The sequence below is a fragment of the Tachypleus tridentatus genome, chromosome 10 (assembly GCF_004210375.1).
Source record: "Tachypleus tridentatus isolate NWPU-2018 chromosome 10, ASM421037v1, whole genome shotgun sequence".
Taxonomy (NCBI): Eukaryota; Metazoa; Arthropoda; class Merostomata; order Xiphosura; family Limulidae; genus Tachypleus; species Tachypleus tridentatus.
In genome coordinates this window covers 132,337,059-132,359,780 of record NC_134834.1, presented here as the reverse complement: position 1 = coordinate 132,359,780, position 22,722 = coordinate 132,337,059, and the positions used below count along the sequence as shown (strand labels likewise).

Sequence of the window (22,722 nt, the reverse complement as noted above, 5' to 3'; positions counted from 1 at the left end):
GTTTAAATAATGAAAACTGGTGTAAGATACAATTTACTTCCTTATAAACAACGATAACCAGAACAATAATGTTAGAATATTCAGATCTAACATAACCCTTGTTTTTGGACTTTTAATAAGTACAGAACAAAAATACTGTTGTGTTGAATCAAGTATACCTTATGAAACATTAAATTATAGAAACCCATCTGTTAAATGAAGCATTTATTCTAAGAAAAGTGTTTCTGGAATGAATACACAGATGTCAGAGAAATATGCACAACTACGTCGCACTGAACAAGTTAGTTTACATATAAAAACTAATAAAGAAATATATACCAAGGGTTAATCCCACTTTGTACGAACTATGTTCCAAGTGCAGTACTACAACTGTTACTTCAATCACTTATTGTGCTTAGTACCATGGTCATGGTTACACATACTGCCCAACACCAAAATTCCCCCAAAACAAACTTCTGTAAAGGTAGACAAGGTTAATCTTACACCATAAATCTGGATTACATTTCCGGAGACCGTCCACTATACACAGATTTAGACTTCCGAAAGCATGTTAACACAAACCAAAAGTCTATCAAATATACATCGTAAGACAGATCTGATTAAACATGATAGTAAGTTGTTTCGTTATCTTTCTTATGCAAACAAATGTCGATTTCAAGGTGTAGTTGGAACATTGTTACCTTTGGTCTACTTTGCATATTTATTATATTGTTAATATTACCGGAAAATTTGCAGAGCTTCATCCCATTGGTTTTTGGGTCAGAAGGCTTTTGAAACTATAGCCTTCATTCCACAAACGAGGGTGTTGCTCACGATTGGCTTAAGGCAACATTTTACAACCCACCGCTGTCTAATAGTTCTGCTTCACAAGGTTTATAGTTCCCATCGAAGATTCTTTTCTTTGAAGTATTTTATTTTTTTTACTTTTACATCTTTTAACGATTTCACTGTTTAAATGTTCTTCCTTTGAAATGGCCAGGACATATTGATTCAGTCACAAGTCTGAACAATTGCAGTAATACACTGTCGGACATTTGCTCCAATCAAATGCACTCTTTCTAAATACGTCACACCATGCCAGTTGTATTAATACTTGCAAATCGTTTTGTAAAGTGAGATTTGCACTCCGCAAATTCGACGAGTTTTAGTTTATTTCAATATGTAATGACTTTCAAAAACATGATATCAACAATTACGGTAAAAAACAAACAAAAATGAACAAGCATAAAATATATAATGACCTGGTCACATATCATGTCCCATTTCTTCTCGTCGTCATACTGTTTTAAAACCTTGGCTTTGTCAGGTGGTAGGTCCATGGACACCTGCAATAAAACAAATCTCAATTTAGCAAAATATCTAACGTTAAAACCCAATATTTCAAATTATTTATCACGATTCTACCTTCTGAAGTAGATTCAAAAACATTTTAGCATATACTAGTAGAAGAAAAAATCAAATACATGAATGATACATTTTATGACATGTTAGGCTAACAAATAATAATCACATGTTAATTCAACAAGTTCAGAGACTGTACTTCATTCAAAGCAAGTCCACTGTTGACGAAATGACCTGTTGAAAAACTTGTATATCAGAAAAACAGAACTTTCATTTTGGTTGTTTAAAATATGAAAAATTAATATGTGTTTATGATGTGGTTTCCTTTCATGCTTCATAAACTTGTCACAACTTTGGGCCTGCATAATATCACCATATTATAATTAACACAAGTGTATGAGTTAAAAATTTACGTTTCGCTAAGTTACTATATAGGTCATGGAAACTTGTATATTAGTTACAAAACGATGGCCTGCTTGGTGCTATAAGGCTTTACGGCAGAGGTAATAAATTAAATAGCTAGGTCACATGATCAATATATGCAGACCGTGGCCATGTTTAACCTCATCTTTTGTACAGGATTTCCATGATCTATGGTACATTCATACTACAGATATTAAATGTCTAAAACAAACCCAGAGCATTTGCTAGTTGGATTTGTGCTAATTTTAGTTAGTTTTCTCTCCATAAACATTCTAAAAATCATTTTTTCCAACTTTTTCAATGTGAAGCAGTGGCATGCAATGCCTATGGGAGCGAGTCATTGACTTAGCCCCACCAAATCACAATTCCATCCCCAACAAAAAATTGCTTTAACATTTATTATTTAATCACCTTCACGCATAAAACGACAATTTAATTTCTTAACTTGTCTACGTTATGAGGTTACAAATAGGAATGGAACAGCTTCTTGCATGTGTGATTATCTGTTCATTATTTTCTCTATTAACTCTCAATCCAACTAAACCATCCTACTGCTGTATCACTACTACTCTAAATAAGGAAGGAATACTACACGCTTCAAGTTGTTTTTACTGGTCTCAATCAACTTACAGTCAAGTCAAGTTTAATTATTCAGAAATTCTATAACAGAACTATATACGAAGTGCAGATGATTTAAAAGATTTAATTTAATAGTGATGTAGTTAAATTATCAATATGCAGAAAATACCAACTGGTCAACATTAAGAAATTTTCAAAAGGAAGCCAATGGTGTTCTGATGGGATTTTAACTTCATCAAAATTTAATCGTGTTAATTATGCACACTGTCCTATCTTTCATTGATTAAATATAGCCAAACGTTACCCACCTGGCAGGAGTTTAGTAATTTTAAAACTAGTCCTCGAGACATGACATTTTACAATGCACATTTCTCACAATTATTGATATAAATCACAAAACAAAACAACTCTCTCCCATATATTAATTTGTTATAACCTAAAAATAAGCTGAAACAAAAACTAAATAATAATAAGCAAAAATGCTGCACCAATTAAAAAAGATCCCAGAGTACAAGCTATAATGTGGAATATAAAATGTATCCTAAGTTTACAAGGTGACTTTATATTAGGACCCACACTGCAGTTGGAATATATCATCTATTAGTCTTAACCTCCACTCACCAGTCTCCCAAAGAAATAAACTAAGGAGTAGATATAGAAATTAGAGTGAGATGTGGGTGCTCAAGCCCACAACGTTAAACATCTATATCATCCTTCATTGCCTGCAGACAGTTGTGGAAAGGCGACTGCTTTCCAAAGTGAAGAAAGTAAATTAATTAAAAATAAGAATAAGAAAAATAAGGTACTACCATTTGAGGGTAAGTAAGTTAAAACTTACCTCTTAAAGTTAGCATTCCAGCCCCAATTATGGTAGAAATGCACTGAATGGTAGCCCAGTAAACAAATTGTACTAGTATGAATAGCCCATCCAGTTATCCAAATAAACTAATATAGTACCCAAACAAAACCCATTTATTAAATCTACTGTGACTATCATGCTCTAAACAAGTCTTATATGTCGTAAGGTGTACATCCACAAAGTAGTGCCAAGTTGTTAAATGACCTTAATGATAACTAAAAATAATTAGAAATATTTAGTAAAATTTCTCTAATTTTTATTTATTTATATTTAATATATTCTCACATTTGTTACAGAAAAGTTTAATAATTTTATTTAAAGTTTCATTATTAAATCCATAAATCATTATTTTTTCATAATCAGCACATCAACATGACTGATAAAATATTTTAATTTATTACAAATTTTACAATATCAGATTAATTGCAAAGTTATAATGCTTATAACAAAAGGGTATGATACATTAATATCAAAAGTGGGTAAATCATAATTTAGAAAGGCAAAATTTTCTTTTATCTAAAATTCATATCCTTATCAATTATTTTAATTTCTAAATCTAAATAATGTGCTTCTGTATTAAATACTGAAGTGTTAATACTATTAAATACTAATTAAATACAATTAAATACTAATTGTGTTGAATAAATAGTGTTGATAACATTATTTCATGATTATTTACAATAATTTAGTCACCTATACATCTAAGTTAAGCTAAAAATATCTGGATTTGTGCAGTTTTCAATAATTAGCATCATAATAGTAAAGATATAAATTTGCAATACAAGTAGAGTAATTAGCTCCTATTACTTGTTTAAAAACTTAGTTATTTAAAAATATATAATTATTGTAAATATGGAAACTTAATATCTTTTATGTTTCTTCCAATTCTATAAAAAGATAACAGAACAACAGTACACAAACATTTAAACTTATTAACCAATCCAAAGTTGTAGTATTAAAAATTTCATTAAAGCCTATAATAAACTTTATTCTAAACAAGATCCTTATGTAGATTTACCTTTCCTTTACACTATTCCCAATCTCTATAAATCTCCAATTAAATTTAGATTTATTTCTAATTCAATAAGAACAATTATTAAACAACTGCCTATATATTATTATTAAATAAATTACTTAATATTTTACTTGGTAAAATTAAAAATGTACATGTTAATAATAAAAAACTTTTTGGATAATAAAAAATAAACTATTTTACAATATCTAAACAAAATGTGAACAATTAAATAATATCAAAACATTTGATTTCACCCCATTGTACACCACAATTCCATTAAAATATTTAATCTTTGTTTTAAATTCATCAGTAGAGCAGTTCTGTTATTCTTTTATAGAAATGGAAGAAAATTTAGCACCAAAAACATAAAAGATACAAATTTCTGCATTTACAATGGTTATATATTTTTCAATTAACAGGTTTTTTAAACAAGTGATGAGAGTTCCAATGGGAGCTAACTATTCAACTTCTATAGTGAATTTATATTTATACTATTATGAGCATATTTATTGAAAACTATGCAAATCCAGATATTTGTACTTCAACTTACATATATATATTGATGATTTAATTAACATAAATAATTCAGAAATAATGTTCTTGACACCATTTATCCAAAAGAATTAGAAATTGCAAATAGTTCAATTTATAATACAGATACATATTATTTAGATTTAGACATTACAGTAACGGATAAAAAGGATATCAATATAAAATGTGTGACACAAAAGATTTTGACTTTCCAATTTATGGTTTACCCTCCTTATAATAATGTGCCATATCCATCTGTTATGAACATTATGAGAATAGGTTTATTGAAAATTGTATAAATCCAGATATTTTTTACCTTAACTTATAGATATACAGATGATTTAATTATTATAAATAAACCTGAAATAATGTTATCAACACTACTTATCCAGCAGAACTAGAAATTGAAAATAATTTATAAGGATATCAATGTAAATATTTTGGATACAAGAAAATATTTTGCTTTTCCAAATTATGGTTTACCAACTTTTGATAGTAATGTACCATTCCTCCTGTTATAAGCATTATAACTTGGAAATTAATCTGATATGTTGAATTGCTGATAAAAAATTAATGGTTTATGGATTTAATAAAAAACTTTAAATAAAATTATTAAACTATTCTGTAACAACTGTGAGAATGTATTAAATATAAATAAATAAAAATTAGAGAAAATTTTCTAAATATTTCTAATTATTTTTAGTTATCACTAAGGTCATTTAACAACTTCGCACTACTTTATGCAGATGTACACCTTACCACATATAAAGACTTGTTTAGAGCACAAGTCACAGTAGACTTAATAAATGAATGGTGGGTGGGTACTATATAAGTTTATTTAGACAACTGGGTGGACTCTCCATACAATTCATTTACTGGGCTGGAATGCTAACTTCAAGAGGTAAGTTTTAACTTACCCCCAAATGGTAGAACTTTATTTTTCTTATTCTTATTTTTCAATTAATTTATTTTCTTCTTCACTTTGGAAAGCAGTCACCTTCCCACAACTGTCTGCAGGCAGTGAAAGATTCTATAGATGTTGAATGTTATGGGCTTGAACACCCACATCTTGCTTCCTAATTTATATTTCTATACCTATTGCTACTCCTTTATTTCTTCATGCGAGACTGGTGAAAGAAGGTTAAGACTGATAGATAATGTATCCCCACTGCAATGTGGGTGCTACTTCCACAATCACCTCTAAAACTTAGGGTCATTTTATATTCCACATTATAGCTTGCACCCTGGGATTGTTTTAATTAGTGCAGTGTTTTCTGATTATTATGGGTTGTTTTTTTTTTGGCTTGATTTTAAGTAATGACAAACTAACATATTTAGTCAAAGGTTTGGATTTGCTGTTTTTAACCAAACACTTCCTTTTGATTTTGTTTACTTAACTTTATCAGTATTAATTTTCTCTAAAATGCATACATATACACACTTCCTGTACAATTCAAACTTTAAACTCAAACAAACAAATCTCAACTGCAAGGTAAAAAATCATTCTACACAAAGATATATAATTTTAATGTCAGCAATATACGTCAAAATACGAATTTGCAGCCTTTCAGAAATAGATTTCATGATAATTATATATTGGGTTGAGGAATAATTCGTGAGCATTTTTTCAAGTTACAAAAAATATATTCATAAATGAAACGCTTTCGCAAAATATTTCATGTCATTTGATAGATAATTTTTTGCTCTAATAGATGGTGTGTTTGATTTTCATATGTCTTTAATTTTTGCTTTCATTTTCAGCTCATTAAATGGAATGTCAAGTGGACAAAATCGAGCATTTTCGACACCATCTGCTTTTCACATTTAATTTCTTGCAATTTCGTTTAAAACAATGCATACTATATACCTAGGTATTACATGAAATAAAGTATCATAATAAATATTTTGGGTGTAATGTGTTCATGCATTGAAGTATTGTATAGTCTTGCATGTAATGCTTGAATGAAATTATTTAAAAATGCTCACGAATTATTCCTCAACCTAATATATATATTGTAATATAGGAGGCAAATTATTACACATGTCAGTAGATCACTAAAGTATATTACTCGAAATTACAAGCTACCTGAATGACAACTTATGAAATCAATACTATTCATGGTTTGTTAGCTTGTTGTTACACACAAAGCTACACCACATGTATCAAAACCCTTTTTTAGCTCTATAAGCCTACAGCCTTGCATCTGAGCTAGGGGTTACTGGAAATGGAATTTAACGTAAACATTAGCTAAATTTAAATGAGAGAACTGTACGAATTTGTATAGTATAGCTGATCCTAATATCAAGCTACTGATCAGAGGGCAGACAGGTAACCAGCAGCACCCACTGCTACAGGAGTATTGTCCAACTCTTAGAACCGAAGAATGGAAATAACTTTTCTCACGCACCCATACACGCCTGAAAATATGTAGCACAATTACATTTTGATTCGTGGACCACTATGAGCAGTCTGACACGCTAACCAATAAACCCGACCTGACCCTGCATCAACACTTATCTGCTCATAGGTTTTTTAATTAAAAGATAACAAAAAAGTCATTGCCTATATCAATTTTTGTAATTCAGTCCAAAGTCTTATTCTCTTCTCTTTTGATGGTCTTATAACAAACCATGACCTTCACTTCATATTGAACAATACAAAAAAAAAAAGTTTAAAATACTAACTCATAAATTAAAACATATTTCACTATATAAGGCTAAAAAGCCTTTAATGTTTTCAATAACCATGCGCGAGAAATACAATGCATAATGTACGTTTGGCTTAAGTACACAGGTGTGCGCACCGATATATCCATCAATGAATACTAATAGGATACATAGCAATTAATTTAAATATAGCTGCAGTAACTAACACAGGACATTGTCATATATGTATCACGTTCTAGGAAAAACAGCCTGCTCATATGTATTTGTACATATATAGGATAAGTACTGGCATAATATATTAATCAGTTATCGTTTGAGAAAATAACTGTGGTAGAAAAATTAAATCAAGTAAACAGATTTTGGGCTATTTTGTAAAGTGTTTTCCTGCAGGAAAAAAATCCAACTCATTTTGAATAATTACAGAAAAGGGTTAAAACTGCTGCTGTAAATTTATAAAGGTGCAAATACCCCATGAAGGGAAACAAAAACAATCTACAGAAATGTTAAATCAGAATAATAATATGACATTTCGAACAACAAAGAAATAAAGACATCTTTGAACAATACACTTCAATTAATTTCCTCTGTTACACGATACATTTAATTAATCTCATAACTCATTAAGCCTTGGTGATATTAAAACAATAACAATGATATGAAACGAAAAGTAAAGCATATGTCAAGTCGGCACGTTGTCTTCAAAAGTTAAAACGATCACAACTTTAACAATAAGAACTTCCTAAAACTTCCATGAGAGGCATCAATCAACAGTACATTTAATTAATTCAAACATTAATTTACATCAGAACTTCTTTCCAAGAGAAAATACAGAAATAAAACAAACAGTTGGGTGCCTATGAAACATTGCACCAATATTGCTTTTTTTTAGCTGAGGTATAAAGGCTCATAGAATTGTTAAATGTTTGTTGCTGATTTTATTTTCAAGTAAAAACTTGTAGCTCATAGCTCCATCATCTCTTGCCCAACTTCAGTACCAATTATAGTTCCAGACTCGTTAGGTCAAACCTTTCGATTGACATATTTGACCAAGCCTTAGGTCTCAGTTTAATTTACTCTAATCCCACCTAAATAATTTCAAGTACCTCAGCTATTGTTTTAAATAATACAATTGTAGTAGTAATTTGTTACTATGTCAGATCCCTTATCTCCAAATCTCCCATGATACTTAACGCTAATAACTGTGTACTTAGTTTTCAAACATTTTTATGTTAGTTACTTGTTAACCGTTTCATTCAATAAAATTGAAGTACTTCCAAAAAATTCTAAAAAAAATACACAGTTTGTTTACTTGTTTTTAAACACAAAAATACACATGAGGTTATCTGTAGGGCATTGTCGTTAGACCATGTGTATGTACTGTTAATACTTCTTTTCATTATACAGAATCTGTAAACTTCAGCTAGTATTCTGAACAATACTCGTTACTTTCCTGCTACTCTTGTAAACACATACACTATATATACTTTTAGTTACATGAAGAAATATTGGAATGTTAAGGACGCCTGATTTTTCTCCTAATTTTGAAAGGTCAACTCTGTAGGACATAACTGTGTGGGTTTAGATCAATTTAGATCTAGGAAGTACTTAAAGTGAGCGAATATTTTTCTCCAAGCTTCCTTTGTTTGTGGAAACACTTATCTTACCACTTGTTTTGAATTGCACAAGTGCTGTTGTAAAGATTCTACATTCAGCTCACTAGACGCTGAACCTGCTGAAATGCTATAGTTACCAGATCTGTCAGCTGGAGAAATACGATTCTTGACTTTGAACGTATTAGATTAGATACATAAACAACAACAAAGTAGTAAAACAACCATTTATGGTAAAAGAAGCACATGTTCAAGTGTTTTCAACTTACAATTATATTGGCTGTTCATTAGAACACTGATATTTCACAGTTTCTTTAAGAGATAAAAGGAGAAATCCTTTTAAATTTGAAATTACGATAAAGTCATAACAGAATGCATATGCAAGGTCTTAGGACTATTTACAGTCACAAAATTATATATATTATTCAAGCATTCTCTGCAGTAAATATGCCCTTTTTTCAACTATAACATGCCTTCCAAACTAATAGTTGTATATCTCACTTTTAAGATTCGAAGAAAAAAAAATATTTCAAAAGCAGAAATTTATCAAGTGTTATGAATTCTAGTCATTCATTCATAAGATTTACTTATACCTCATACATTAAAATTTGACATCACGAAATTCATCACAGATAACACGTATACGTACATCTAAAAAAAACTGACAAAAATTAATTTATAATCATTATGGTAAAAGTGTGAAAGCAATAAGAACAATATACATATCTAACAACAATACGTTAGGAAATGTACAACAAACATGTTTTTATCTCTCTCTCTCTCTCTCTAACAGCACGTTCTACTATGTGTGATTAATTATGTACAACTGGTGGCATTCTTTCCAACTAAACAGGTTGCCTTTGTATGTATTTATTCATTCATTTTTATTCTTTTTTAAATAATGGTCGAGCATTTTTCTGACAGCTCCCTATGTATCCAATACCAGTGAAATACTGTCACAGTTCAACAAAAGTATTGAGACTGTAGGCTACCGGAAATTAAATTTCCAGAGAACCCTAGTTTCACTTTCCTGCTGAGACTTTCTATTGTCGTGATGCTAACCTATGGAAGCCATCGATCAACAAAGTAGTAAACATTTCCTGATATCATATGTAATAAACAGGCATAAGAACCCAATGATTTTGTAAATTTGCACATAAATATTATAACGGGCATAAAACGTCAAGCTATGCCATCGGGATATAGCTACTTGGGATGTAAACTCTATCTCTTCTGTTAATTTATCATAATTGGCATACCAAGTTTGACCAGTCCACCAACCTATACTTAAATATGCCAACAGTCACAAGCAAAAGCAATGCGTGTCTGTCATGCAATCCAAACAAAGCCAATTTTGACACTAGAAAAATCATGAAAAACACAGAAAAATCAAACCTACATCATTCCTTGGGCCAGGTAACTTTGTATCAAATCCAATGTGAATTGGTTGACACACATTAAGAGCTCATGAAAACTCTAAATTGAGCTATTCTAGTTGAAATATTTAAGCAAAAGAGAAGAATTCCAGAACTATATCCATATCTAGGGGTAATAAACAAAGTATTTTATGCTAAATCCTATGTAAATTGGCAAATGGTAGAGAAACTGCTAAAAAAAGCAATTATTTTTGATGATGAGAATCCTACTTAGAATAAAAATGTTTCTCAGGAGATGGCCTAGGAAAATTGAAAAGTTGTTCTCCGATTTAGTAATAAAAGTGCCAATACACATACCGGCCATTCCAAGATACAAAATTCCAATTGCTTTTTATGGCATTTTGACTTCCTTATAATTACTAAAGATGGGCAAGTCAAACATTTTTTTTCCAATGTGTGGGACTGTAGAAAATATCTTTGTATCAAATCCCATGTTAATTACTCAAAACATAACCAAGTAAGTAACCCAAACCCCAAAATTATATTTACTTGTGAGCTCTGCCCCTTCCCATCAAAATTGGTATATCCAACTTCTTTTTCTACTTCAATGTGTTGGAGACATGAAAATTTACATTTGTTTAAATTTCCATCTTGATTACCATGAATATGACTACATAGGAGCCCAAAATATACATTTTGAGTTACTATACCTCTGACCCAATAATATTTTTTTTTAAAGACAAAAGTTAAAAAGATGTTTATATGTATGTATATGTATATAGGTAGGTATAACCCTATTAAACTTCAAGACAATCTGCTGAGAAATGAAGAAATTGTAGTTGGGTAAAAAGTGTTTGGAAGAAGAAGAAACAATAAAAATACAGTGACATAAGCCATTCTACACAAACAGTCCAGCTACTCTACCAACCTACAACCAGTTGCTCAAATGATATAGCTACTCTACCAACCTATAACTACCAGACTACAACCAGTCCACACCAGTGGTCCAATATTTTATTGATCTACTACTGGTATGTACAAGCAGTCTCGCAGTTCTACTATACTACACCCAGCTTGCACCAGTCTAGCTATTCTGTGGAGCTAAAGTCAAACCAAAAATACAGACAACAGCAAGAATACTCCAGATGACCTAATATATAGGAATTCTGTAATTCACCTGTAACTCAGAATTGGGAATAATTATTGTTAAATGTAATTTTCATTGAAGATTTTTCAATTTTTCTAGTAGAAGTTATTATATAATTGAACTTAAAATTACATAGCATAAAAATCCTGGTCATTATACCGTTTTACATTTGTAAACAATTACTTAGAAGAAGAAACTGGCAACCATACCAATGTACATATACATACAATTATCTAGAGTACAAAATACTGGCCATTATACAATTGCATCTGAAAATATGTACACACATATGCTAAAGTAATCAGCAATAATGGGCTTAAAACGTTTTGCTGTAAGTAGGAGCACTGGCTACCCCTTCTACTATTTTAAGGCATAGTACATGAACCATATCAGGGTTTGCACTTTTTTTTTTTTTGATACTCAGTCAGACTGGCTAGAGATGTCATTTGGGTGGCCAGGCAACAATTTATTTTGTCCTTGTTTTGTAATAAAGCAACCCTTAAATAAATGAACTGTACTGTGGCCTATAAACATTTCTTCTTTGTAGTATTAACAAAGATTCATTTAGAGAGAAAAAATTCAAAAAAGAAAATAAGAAATATATCATACTGTAAAATGGTGATGACATCTTGTATGATATATACAACGGTGTCAAACAAGTTTGTCTTCTCAGTTTCATCCAATACATAAGATTAAAAACCCATATGATTGGTTGATGACTGCAGATGAAAAATCAAACACAGTGAATGAACACAATTGATTTTTTAAATCTTTATTGAAACATTTACTCTTTGAACTTAAACTGTCACACCTCACAGATGGTTAGTTCAGAACTCCCATTCTGGAAACTTGTATCCTCTCATAAAAAGTAAAAAGAAATCCTGAAATTCTTGCCATGTGCTTATAGTACAAGAGAAGACAAAGTAAAACACTAAAAGTTAGCCTACGTCTATCAGTGCTGGATAAGTTACAACCACTGTTCTACTATTTGAATGATGTAGAAGAAAACTGTAGGACTCCTTTAATTTATTCAAGAGTTAAACACTTAATGAACTGTTCAGAAAGCATAATGATTAAAGTTTGTCATTGATCATCTCTATAATATTTAATGGATATTCTCATGATTGCAATTAGATTTAATTTTTACTCAAAGGCAGGATAATCACAAGGAACAATTCTCAAACATCTCATTGTGAACTAGGAAGCCCAGCTGTAAGACGTTAAAGAACATTTATTTACAACTGTGTTCAATGATGCATCATGGCAAGACCCACTTGATTGTGAAGGATTTGATGTTCTTTAAAAATGATAAATATGCCATTAAAAGTAATTACCCTTATTTTCATTTGAAAAGTCATATTTGCAGATAGCACCACTAAAATTCACTGTCAGTCTCACTGTCACTTGAGTAGACTAGCTCCAGGGGCTCTTCCTTTAGCATTGTCACTCACATTTGGTGAATCAGATTCTGCTTTGAAAGCTGATAACCTCAAAGATCTATCAGGCCTCCTTGCCCTCATCCCTTCTGCATGCCATAAGTTAACAGCATTTGTCAAATCAAAAATTTCACTGTCATTGGCATGAAGCATTATGATGAGTAGGTCAGTGACACAATTATCCTACACTGAGCTTCAAAGCATACTCTTTACTAGCTTTATGTGGCCATAACCCCTATCTGCTTTGGCTGAGCCTCATAAAACATCTTCTGCTTTCTTCCCAGACTTCCTTTTATGTTAATTTCCTGACAAATTTTGTAAAACATGTTACCATTCTCCTCATCCAAGTTCAGATATTTGTAATCTCTTTCCCCATTACTTTCTGTAAATCACTCTTTTTGTTCTTGCCCACATTTCTTGTTTCTCTCATGCTTTCTTTATTTAGTTTCACAAAATTTTGGATATATCGCCATATAATTAAGAACATCTCTTCTGATACTAAGACAGCCACATGAATGAACAATTCTGTATAATCACATCAAACACTCCTCACAATATGAAGCAATGATCCTCTATATTCCAGAAATAATATGACCAAATTTCATTCATGTCTACTTGAATGATGTCTACCTGTCATCATTTTCATCAAATTTATACAAAACATCGAATCCATCACCAAGAGAACTTTAAAGCTTTAAGCACATAGCAGTGAGCCCACACAATTCTACCACAGACTTAAGACATTCATTCTTCCATCATCACATCCTTCTTCACCCCATCAGTTCAATTACATAATCATAACAATCAGCAGCTCAAGGTACTGTCCACACCAAAAGACGAAGGATAATCGAAGACCAGGAGCGACATCCCAGTGCCACAAATCAGGATAATCCTTGGCTAATAATGCTCTAACAACTAACATAATTCAGGACTCCACCTGATTGAATGATCTTAGTCCAGCTGGCAGTAGAAAATAGTTTAGAACAGCATTATTTTTTGTTGTTGTTGTTGTTGTTGTGTTAATACCAGATTTTTTCTTTATTTTTTATGTATCTCTAGCCCATCATAAATATTTTTGGATCCATGCATCTTTTACTGATATTCATACCACCTTTCAAGTTATTTTACCCCTTTTTCTAGATAATAAAATTACTCCATTAGAAAAGAATTATGATGATTTCAAGTCCTCTTTCCTCAATTTCTCACAAATGGAGCTTCAAATATCCTTGTTTGCAACATCTCTTCAATCTAGATGACTTTGCAAAATATACATTTCTTCCCCTCCAAAAAATTAAAAAATGCATGCACCCCTTCAGAGCCTGAGGTAGTGGCCAGGATCCACTACATACAGTGGAAGATGCAGCTGAAGTCTTGTTAGTATTTGTACTGTGCACAGCATCTATTATGACCATGCTGATGGGTACACCACACCAACTCAGCTGGCTCTGAGTGCAAGCTTAGAAAGGGTCCCAGTTTGCAAGCACCACTGTGCCAATGCATTTAACTCTTCTGATAAAAGCAAGGAATTGACTAAATATTTGAGAACAACATTACAAATAATTTTCAGAATAACTCTTGTTCTCATACTTGTCTCAGGACATGAACATTATTAATTTTATAGAGGAAATAATTCACTTAAACTTAGATTTTCATGGGCAATTTTTTAATAGCCAAGCAGACCACCCAGAAAACCTTTGGGATAGTCTGCTAGCATTTTTGATGGTTAATTGTGAATGGACCACCATTAATTCTGAGCTTTGCATTTGCTCTATTAACCTTTAAACAGCAGAAATGTTGTAGGTGGCAACATCAATTGATGATGGCTGCCATTTAAGGGTTAAAAGGTTCCTATGTTACATCCAGCAGTAAATGTCCATTTAATCTTATATTGATTTCATGCACTTTTCCAATGCCTTCCTTTTTACTGCATTAAACTGACAAAATTAAAAGGGCTATCAAACTCAAACTGTTTGTTTTATTATGCATTGAAAGTCAATCTTTAAATGGTTGATATCATGTGCATAAACTGGCATAAAAAACTTGATCATTTTATCAATCTGCATGTGTATACATTTTCATTTATAGTTAACTTGTATCTTTAGTTATATCTAAAGTTCTGAACTTCTCATATGTATGAGTAAGATATGAATTAAAACAATGATTTGAATTTCACATACTTAAAAATATTAACAGTAGTTCTTAAAATAACTGGAGATCTTCTAGTTTGAAAACAAACAAAACATGATATAAACTAACTTGTTTTATGTTCTGCTACTCTATTTTTAAAATCTTGAAAATTGAAATTAATCTAACCAATACCTTAAAGACAAAACCATGCAACATGAACACAAGTAAAATGTTAAAAAATATTTAAATGGCATAACTCAATACAGATATTCAGTTTCCTTAGTATACAATAGTGCTCAATTTAAAAATAAACTGTAGTGTATATTTTTAAGCCAGTAAAAACATTATATATAATCTAATTAATCTTCTGAATACAGTATTTACATACCAAGATTTGTGGCAAGATATATCTAATTAGTTAATTTTTAGTGCCTTCTTAAGAATTTAGTTTAATCTACATGAACTTCAAACAGATATTAAATATGTGTACAGTGAAATTAATCATAACTGGAGGAGTACTCAGTACAGCATATACCTCCACCATGTAGCACTAATCATCTTGCGTTTCAAGAATAAACATCCACATGGCCCAAAAGTATTCACTAACAAGAACCATTTTTGAAAGTACAATGAGGAATAACATTCTACACATGTCCACCAAGTACAATCAGAATCCAATCATTGTTGACTAAGCTACAGAGCAAAAATAGTGAAAAATCTGTTCTCATATTAACAGATAAAGACTTCAATTTTTGTAGCTTTATTATGACCTTGACACTCCAAAAACTAAGTACTTCTAAGCTGATTCATAGTACAAATGTATATCAACTCTCATCCAAGTCCAGCCATTTTTGAAGAATCTTGCTGACAAACACACACACACACACACAGGAGTGGAAATGAAAACAACCTCTATCCTCTTTAGGTGGCAGAGATAATTAAACACTACATGAAGTATACAAATTAATAACAAATCAATATAAGCCTAGGCTTAGCAGCAGGAAGACAGAAAGATACTCAAAACACAGAAAACTTGTAACTGGTTCTCACAGGATTTTATAAATTCACCAAAAATATACACTGCAGCCAAAGCTAATTGATACCATTACTCTACAAAAAGTTGAATGCAAAAGGGGGATACAAAGTTAAATGATTCAATGTTTGATCAAAATATGTCAAGGAATTAAGCATTAAGAATAAAATGCACCATAAATACTTGGAAATACTAGTTATAACTGTAAGGAATTTCTTTAACAACAACTATTCGTAACTTAAAAAATAATAATACAAATTTTGATTTATACTTTCAGTTTCACCAGACTTGGAAAATATTAACACTTGCAATAACCCTTTGCTTAACTAAACTATTACATTTTGAAGAATTGAGAAATTTAAGTAAAGAGCCTGTTTTGAAACAAAATACTTTTCAGATAACCCATTCACTTTTCAAAAATATGAAAATTCTATGTAAAAAACTTTACAAATATTTAATAAAGAAAAATGTATTATACTCAATCTGATTGAACTTTTTTTTTCTATAATGGTCTATGTACATGTGTACTTGTAAGATAGAGAAGAAAAAGGCCTCCAATTTCATGCATTCTAATTCATCCCAAATTTCACAGGAAGTGTACGAAAATAGATTGTGATCACAAATATAACAGACCACACATCAGCTTTCATAACAGTTTCGTTTAATGCACAAAATTAATATTCCATGTTCTTGTTTCTGTCTAGAGTAACTGAGTGATTACTTTTATTGTACTGTTACACTTTTTAAAATTTATAACAGCCTAACAAACTAATAACATGTATACAAAGTCAAACTAAAGAGTAAAAAATAATTAAATGCATTATCACCATTATAATAATTTATCACTAGTTCAACATGCAGCAACCAGACACTGAAAAAATACAAAGTATTATGCACATGCAGATATTTAATGCATACTATCAATGATTCAACCTTTGTTATGCAAACACTATGCCTACATGTAAAGTGAATTTATACATGCACACACCACACAATTTTGATATTTGATATGATTATAGTAAACAGCATTAACCTTAACCAACTCACTAGTTACTAACAGAATCTGATCACTAAAGATTTTATATAACTTGTTTATTTTACGTTAATGTACATGCTATGAACAATCTTTAAAAATACCCTGGAAAAAAAATTGTTCTTACAAAGCCATAATAGCCAAAGTTTAATAGGCCTAAGTGAATGTATCTCAATATGCAGTTTTTATGGATCTCTGACACTTTAACGGTACATTAACTGGAGGCTTATTACAAGTAGAAATAGATTTCAGTCATAAAATTAGCAATAAAAAGAATAATTTCACTTATCTCTGAACAAACAAACCTTTACATGATTAAATGTTCATTTATACTTAGTAATTATGGTAATTCTTAGATGTTATTTGAATTAAAACCAGTGAGTCGTATATAACAATCAAAAGCAAGTCCATGCAAACAATGATTTTAGAAAAGGGTGCAATATGTTCACTAAATTGGTTATACTTCATAGTTTCACTTTTTCTATATCTTTGTCAAGTTTTCTAATGTTGCATTCAAAATGGCCAATGATTATCAAATTCAGCTTTATAAAAATGATTACCCAAAATTTCAAAACTGTCACAACCCTAATTATGTTATATTCTACAAGATACGCAAGACGTTCTAGCATCAAAAGTCAAACACAACCAAAATAACCTGATTATTTCAACACTCTTCACGTTAAAGTTTCTACTTATAAAAGGACTCAAATTTATACATTTCCTTAGTTTTATTTACACATATAACCAAGATTTTTTCTTTCCAAAGGGCAAAAGAGAAGTGTACCCCACAGATTTTTTTTCTCCATATTTTAAAGTTTTTATTTATAGATAACTTTTGATATGGGAAAAAAAAATGGATAGCCAAAAAATTGTACCATTTAAGACATACTCATAAAGGAATGTAATTTACACACCAAGAAACTAATTAATCTCAAAAGTTTTTAATAATTCTGCCTGAATACATGTATAAAAGTGATTTCAAGCATTTTTTTTTAAGTACGTAGTTTATTACTCAGTTGTTTACACCAAGTGCTTTGACAAACAATAATAATTTATTATATTATATTATATTAGGGTCCATTAATATATAGACCCTAACAATAATAAATAATATAAATTAAGTTAACAGTATCAGGAAATATGCTTAGCTTTATGAATGTTGCTTTGGATTGGAGAGTTCTCTTTCATAACAATAGCCTTAACAGAAAAGGTGTGGATTTGAAGTCTGTTACTCTGTTCATGCTTTACTGCTTATATTGAAAACATCAAAGCTCTTTTTCTTGACATGTCCTTCCTTAGATTTACATCATTTATTAGCATTTATATGTGATTATTTCTTTTTGGAACGTCCATGACAGTATCCTTCAACCATAAATTACTCCATGAAGGCTTAGCACTACTGAATTCTTAGAACTTAAAAGGGAAAACTAAGAAGAATGAATAACAATATACCAAACATATATGCCATATCCAGTGCCAATGAAACATTTAACCCAATACCGCAACTAATCAGGCTGGGTGGGAAACAACAGTCACAGTAATGGTTGAGACACTATATTATTAAATAGTAGATATTTGGCATGAACCAAATGTGCTGAATATGTAATATCAACACACCACTAAATCAATATAAACAAGTAGATCAACTAAGGTACAATTAAGCATCTGCAAACATCTTTTGATATTGACTTTAATACATAATCTCACATACCAGTGACTGATGTGTGTAATATGTAAAATATGATCAAATTTCAGATAATATGCAAATAAATAGTTTAGCACAGTTACAAGTAACCCTGTTTGTTTTCTTTGTAAAAATAATTTATGAAGCTTGTGCCAAAATGTCCTGACAGAAAGCAGAGCACCTAAAAGATGGAGGCTGTAGGTTACCTATATACACCTCCTTATATGCCAGGTTGCTAAAGCTTAATCAAACCAACCATTGGACTAGCCATGTTAAATATTACTTGTAAACAATACAACACAACCCTTAACACTCCCCTCTTCTCCCTCATGGCACATCCCACAGACCTTAAGAGAACATGATATTTGCCAACTACAAGTAGACACGTGCACTTTTATTCAAATAGTTTACGATAGATGTTTTGCCCACTGTATTAAACATGTACAAAATTAAATTACACTATAAACAGCTGTTAATTGGTGCATACCATTGTACATTTTGCACTTGCAATTTGTAGGCCTGGGTAAATATTGAATACAAATATATACAACTCACATGTGTATTTCAGATGTATTGGTAAATGGCAATTTTATTTACAAATGACATTAGACTGAACAATTAAAATTGAAGTTTACATTTTTGATACAAACAGAAAAAAACATGTAATATTACAGAGTAAGCCAATCTTTTTTTTACTACAAGCATTTTGAAAAAAAATTAAAATTCTGTATTATGTCATAAATTGGTCATATGTTGGTTCTTTTTTTTTCTTTCAAATTCTAAATTACAAAAATATTTTTGCATTGCTATAATTTTGACAATGGGTGAAGAGTACTACTAATCAACATTTCACATGCTCAAAAATTATGTTCGGCTCATCATTTTTTTACTTTTTCACTTCCATACCTAAACTTTGTGTATTTAATTTTTGCTTTGTCTTAATAAATTTCCAACAATGAAATATGGAACATATCCAGATATGATTGTTATTACGTTGTTAAAAAAATAATGGCAGATTTTTGAGCCAAAATTTTAGTCATTTACAGGAATGTGAAACCTGTCTTTTACAACTGCATACATAACATAGAACTAAAGCATTCTTCTATTCATTAATGCTTTTATTCTTTTCTAAAATCTTATTTCCAATACTTCAGACCCTTACAATTAATGACGGAAAAAAAAGTTGCACACCACTTTTTTGCATAATTAAAACTTAGTCATAATGCATCACAAACAGCTCATAATATCAATCAAGCATGGGGAAAAGGAACCACCTCCAAATGTGGCATTGGTTCCAAAAGTTTCATATAGGAGATGTGAGTCTTCAAGATAAGGGGGGTAGAGGATGTCCTTCTGCTGTTGAAAACAACCAATTCACAACATTAGTGGAAAGACACCCACACCAAACTGTTCAAGAAATGGCACAATAATTAGGTGTTGGCATTTCCACAATTTCAGACCATCTCAAGCAAATTAAAAAAGTGAAAAACTTTAATAGTGGGATCCACACACTCAGTGAAAATCAGAAAAATCACTCAGTGCAACAGAAATGGCCCATTTCTTGATCAGTGGATCCTCTGCACAAACAGATGTCGATCTGCATGACTCAATCATGATTAATCTCCAAAACACTTTCCAAAGTTGCACACACAGAAGATTATAGTTACTGTATGGTAGTCTGCAGCCAGTATTATCCACCAGGGCTAGAATATCACTGTAGAGGTTTACTATCAAAATTGGAAGAAATGCACAGAAAGTTACATGAAAAAAATTTCAGCACTAAGCAATTAAAGTGGACAAATCTTGGTTCACGATAATGCTTAATCACACACTGCTCAAATGATGTTCCAAAAGCTCAATAAATTGGGCTACAAAACATTGCCTCATCCTTCTTACTCACCAGACTTATTTCAAGCATTTTAATTAATTTTTACAGAACAAAAGATTCAACAACAGAGCAGCAGCAGCAGAGAATGGCTTTAAAGAATCTTTGAGTTCCAGAACTTCAGAGTTTTTTATATATATATATATATATATATAAAAACAGCTGGTATAGGTTGAGAAAATTCTATGTAGAGGAGCAAACAACATTTCGACCTTCTTCAGTGAACCTGACGATGACTGAAGAAGGTCGAAACGTTGCTCGCTCCTCTACATAGAATTTTCTCAACCCATACCAGCTGTTTTTCCATACATATTTTTCTCTACAAGTGGGTTTTCTCATCATTATGGATTCAGAGTTTTATCATCATGGCATAGATAATCTTATTTCCTATTGGCAAAAGCGTGTAGATTCACTAGGTTCTTGTTTTGTTTTATTATTTTATACTGTTGCTTTTGAATTTTATTTCTTATTAAAGTTAAAATTTAACATCTGCCATATTTTTCTAATAGCCTGATAATAAGCTCAAAGCTACATATTGGGTTATCTGAATTATTAGCACTATAAGCCTTGAGACTTATTTATCACTGAGCCACTGCCATCTCTAGGAATGAAAAGATAAAATTTCACATTCTCATGACATTAAAGTCACTTCCCAGGATACTTTTCATTTAATATCAAACCCTACAATCTATAGTTTCAAACCTATTCAACATTTAAATAAGAATGCAATAAAGAAACTTTGTGATCAGCTGCAATTTTTATTATAAGGCTAAATTTCCAGCACATGCATTTTACCTGTGCAACACAAAATTCACATTTCAAGTTCATCACACAACAAATTTTTTGCAACTTATGCTTTACATTTTAAGTATTTCAAATAAGTCTAATAAAGTTGTATCCTAGTGCATGTAATCTTGGTATATTTAACTTGTTGGTTTAACCTTACACAACAGATCACTGATCAAAGTCCATGTCATCACATTTGACGACCTAAATTCAAAGTTTTATTGAACTATTATTTTATGAATTTATGTCAATAAGTTCTGAATTAAATTGTAGATTATAATTCAAACTTTGATATTATATATCAGTTAATTTCTTAATTTAAGAGTAAATATCAAAAAAACACCTATAAAAAGATTTTAGTGAGTCATGTGGTATGTTGAATGCAGCACTGTATAAAATTAATGTTTATGATGTCAAAATACTAACTCTATAGTTTTGTACAAATTAGAAACTCATATTACCAATATTAAGTTAGAACATAAAATAAGAACTTCATATCTTTTCATTTTGCTGAGATATGGCTTATGTACTGAATCACACATTGTGGCCCCATTCAATTTTCATTTTTTTGAAACAATCCTTATATACTCTTTACTACAGTATATGACATATGAATAAACAATCTACAGCTTAGAATGTCCCTAAAGTGGTTTTCTCAGCCATTTTAATCTGTGAAAAGGCTACCATATATTTTCGATCCAAGTTTTCAAGGAGGTAGATTATGTCTTTCAAGTGCTTGAAATTATATATTTTTAAAAAATCCAAATACACCTTAGTTACTGAGCTTAATAAATTATGGTAAAATTATATGGTACCAGTATAGTTATTCATGATTATTTTTTATTTTTCAACTGTACATTTAAAACCTAAAAAAAATGTTCGATATCCTCCACATAAAAAAAATTTAAAAGATTTGGCAACCTATGCCCAGAAGCAACCAAGTTTAAAGGTCACAGTGAGAAGAGAATTGTTTGCTTTAATTCTTTATTCTTCTACATTTTAAGAAAACTAAGTTTATTAATTAATTTCTAATATAAATGTATAAATAACTGAAATGTGGCTATATATATTACAAAATACTAGTCCACTAAAACCGAGCCAAGATAGGGAAGGCTAAAGGCCAATTTTATATCATAGAATACATGAGTGCACATGCACCACATCAATGCGAGTCATGTAATGCTCGCTAG

General features: G+C 30.8%; 1 protein-coding gene across 7 annotated transcripts in view; it reads right to left on the bottom strand.

The window, feature by feature from the left end:
- LOC143230338 (formin-like protein) overlaps positions 1–22,722 on the bottom strand; it is a 119,880-nt gene that overhangs the window by 67,770 nt on the left and 29,388 nt on the right. For all 7 annotated transcript variants that reach the window (XM_076463734.1, XM_076463733.1, XM_076463739.1 and 4 more), the window contains one exon: positions 1,242–1,325. In XM_076463734.1, coding sequence (XP_076319849.1) covers positions 1,242–1,325 — 84 coding nt within the window. The remainder of the gene's footprint in view (positions 1–1,241; positions 1,326–22,722) is intronic.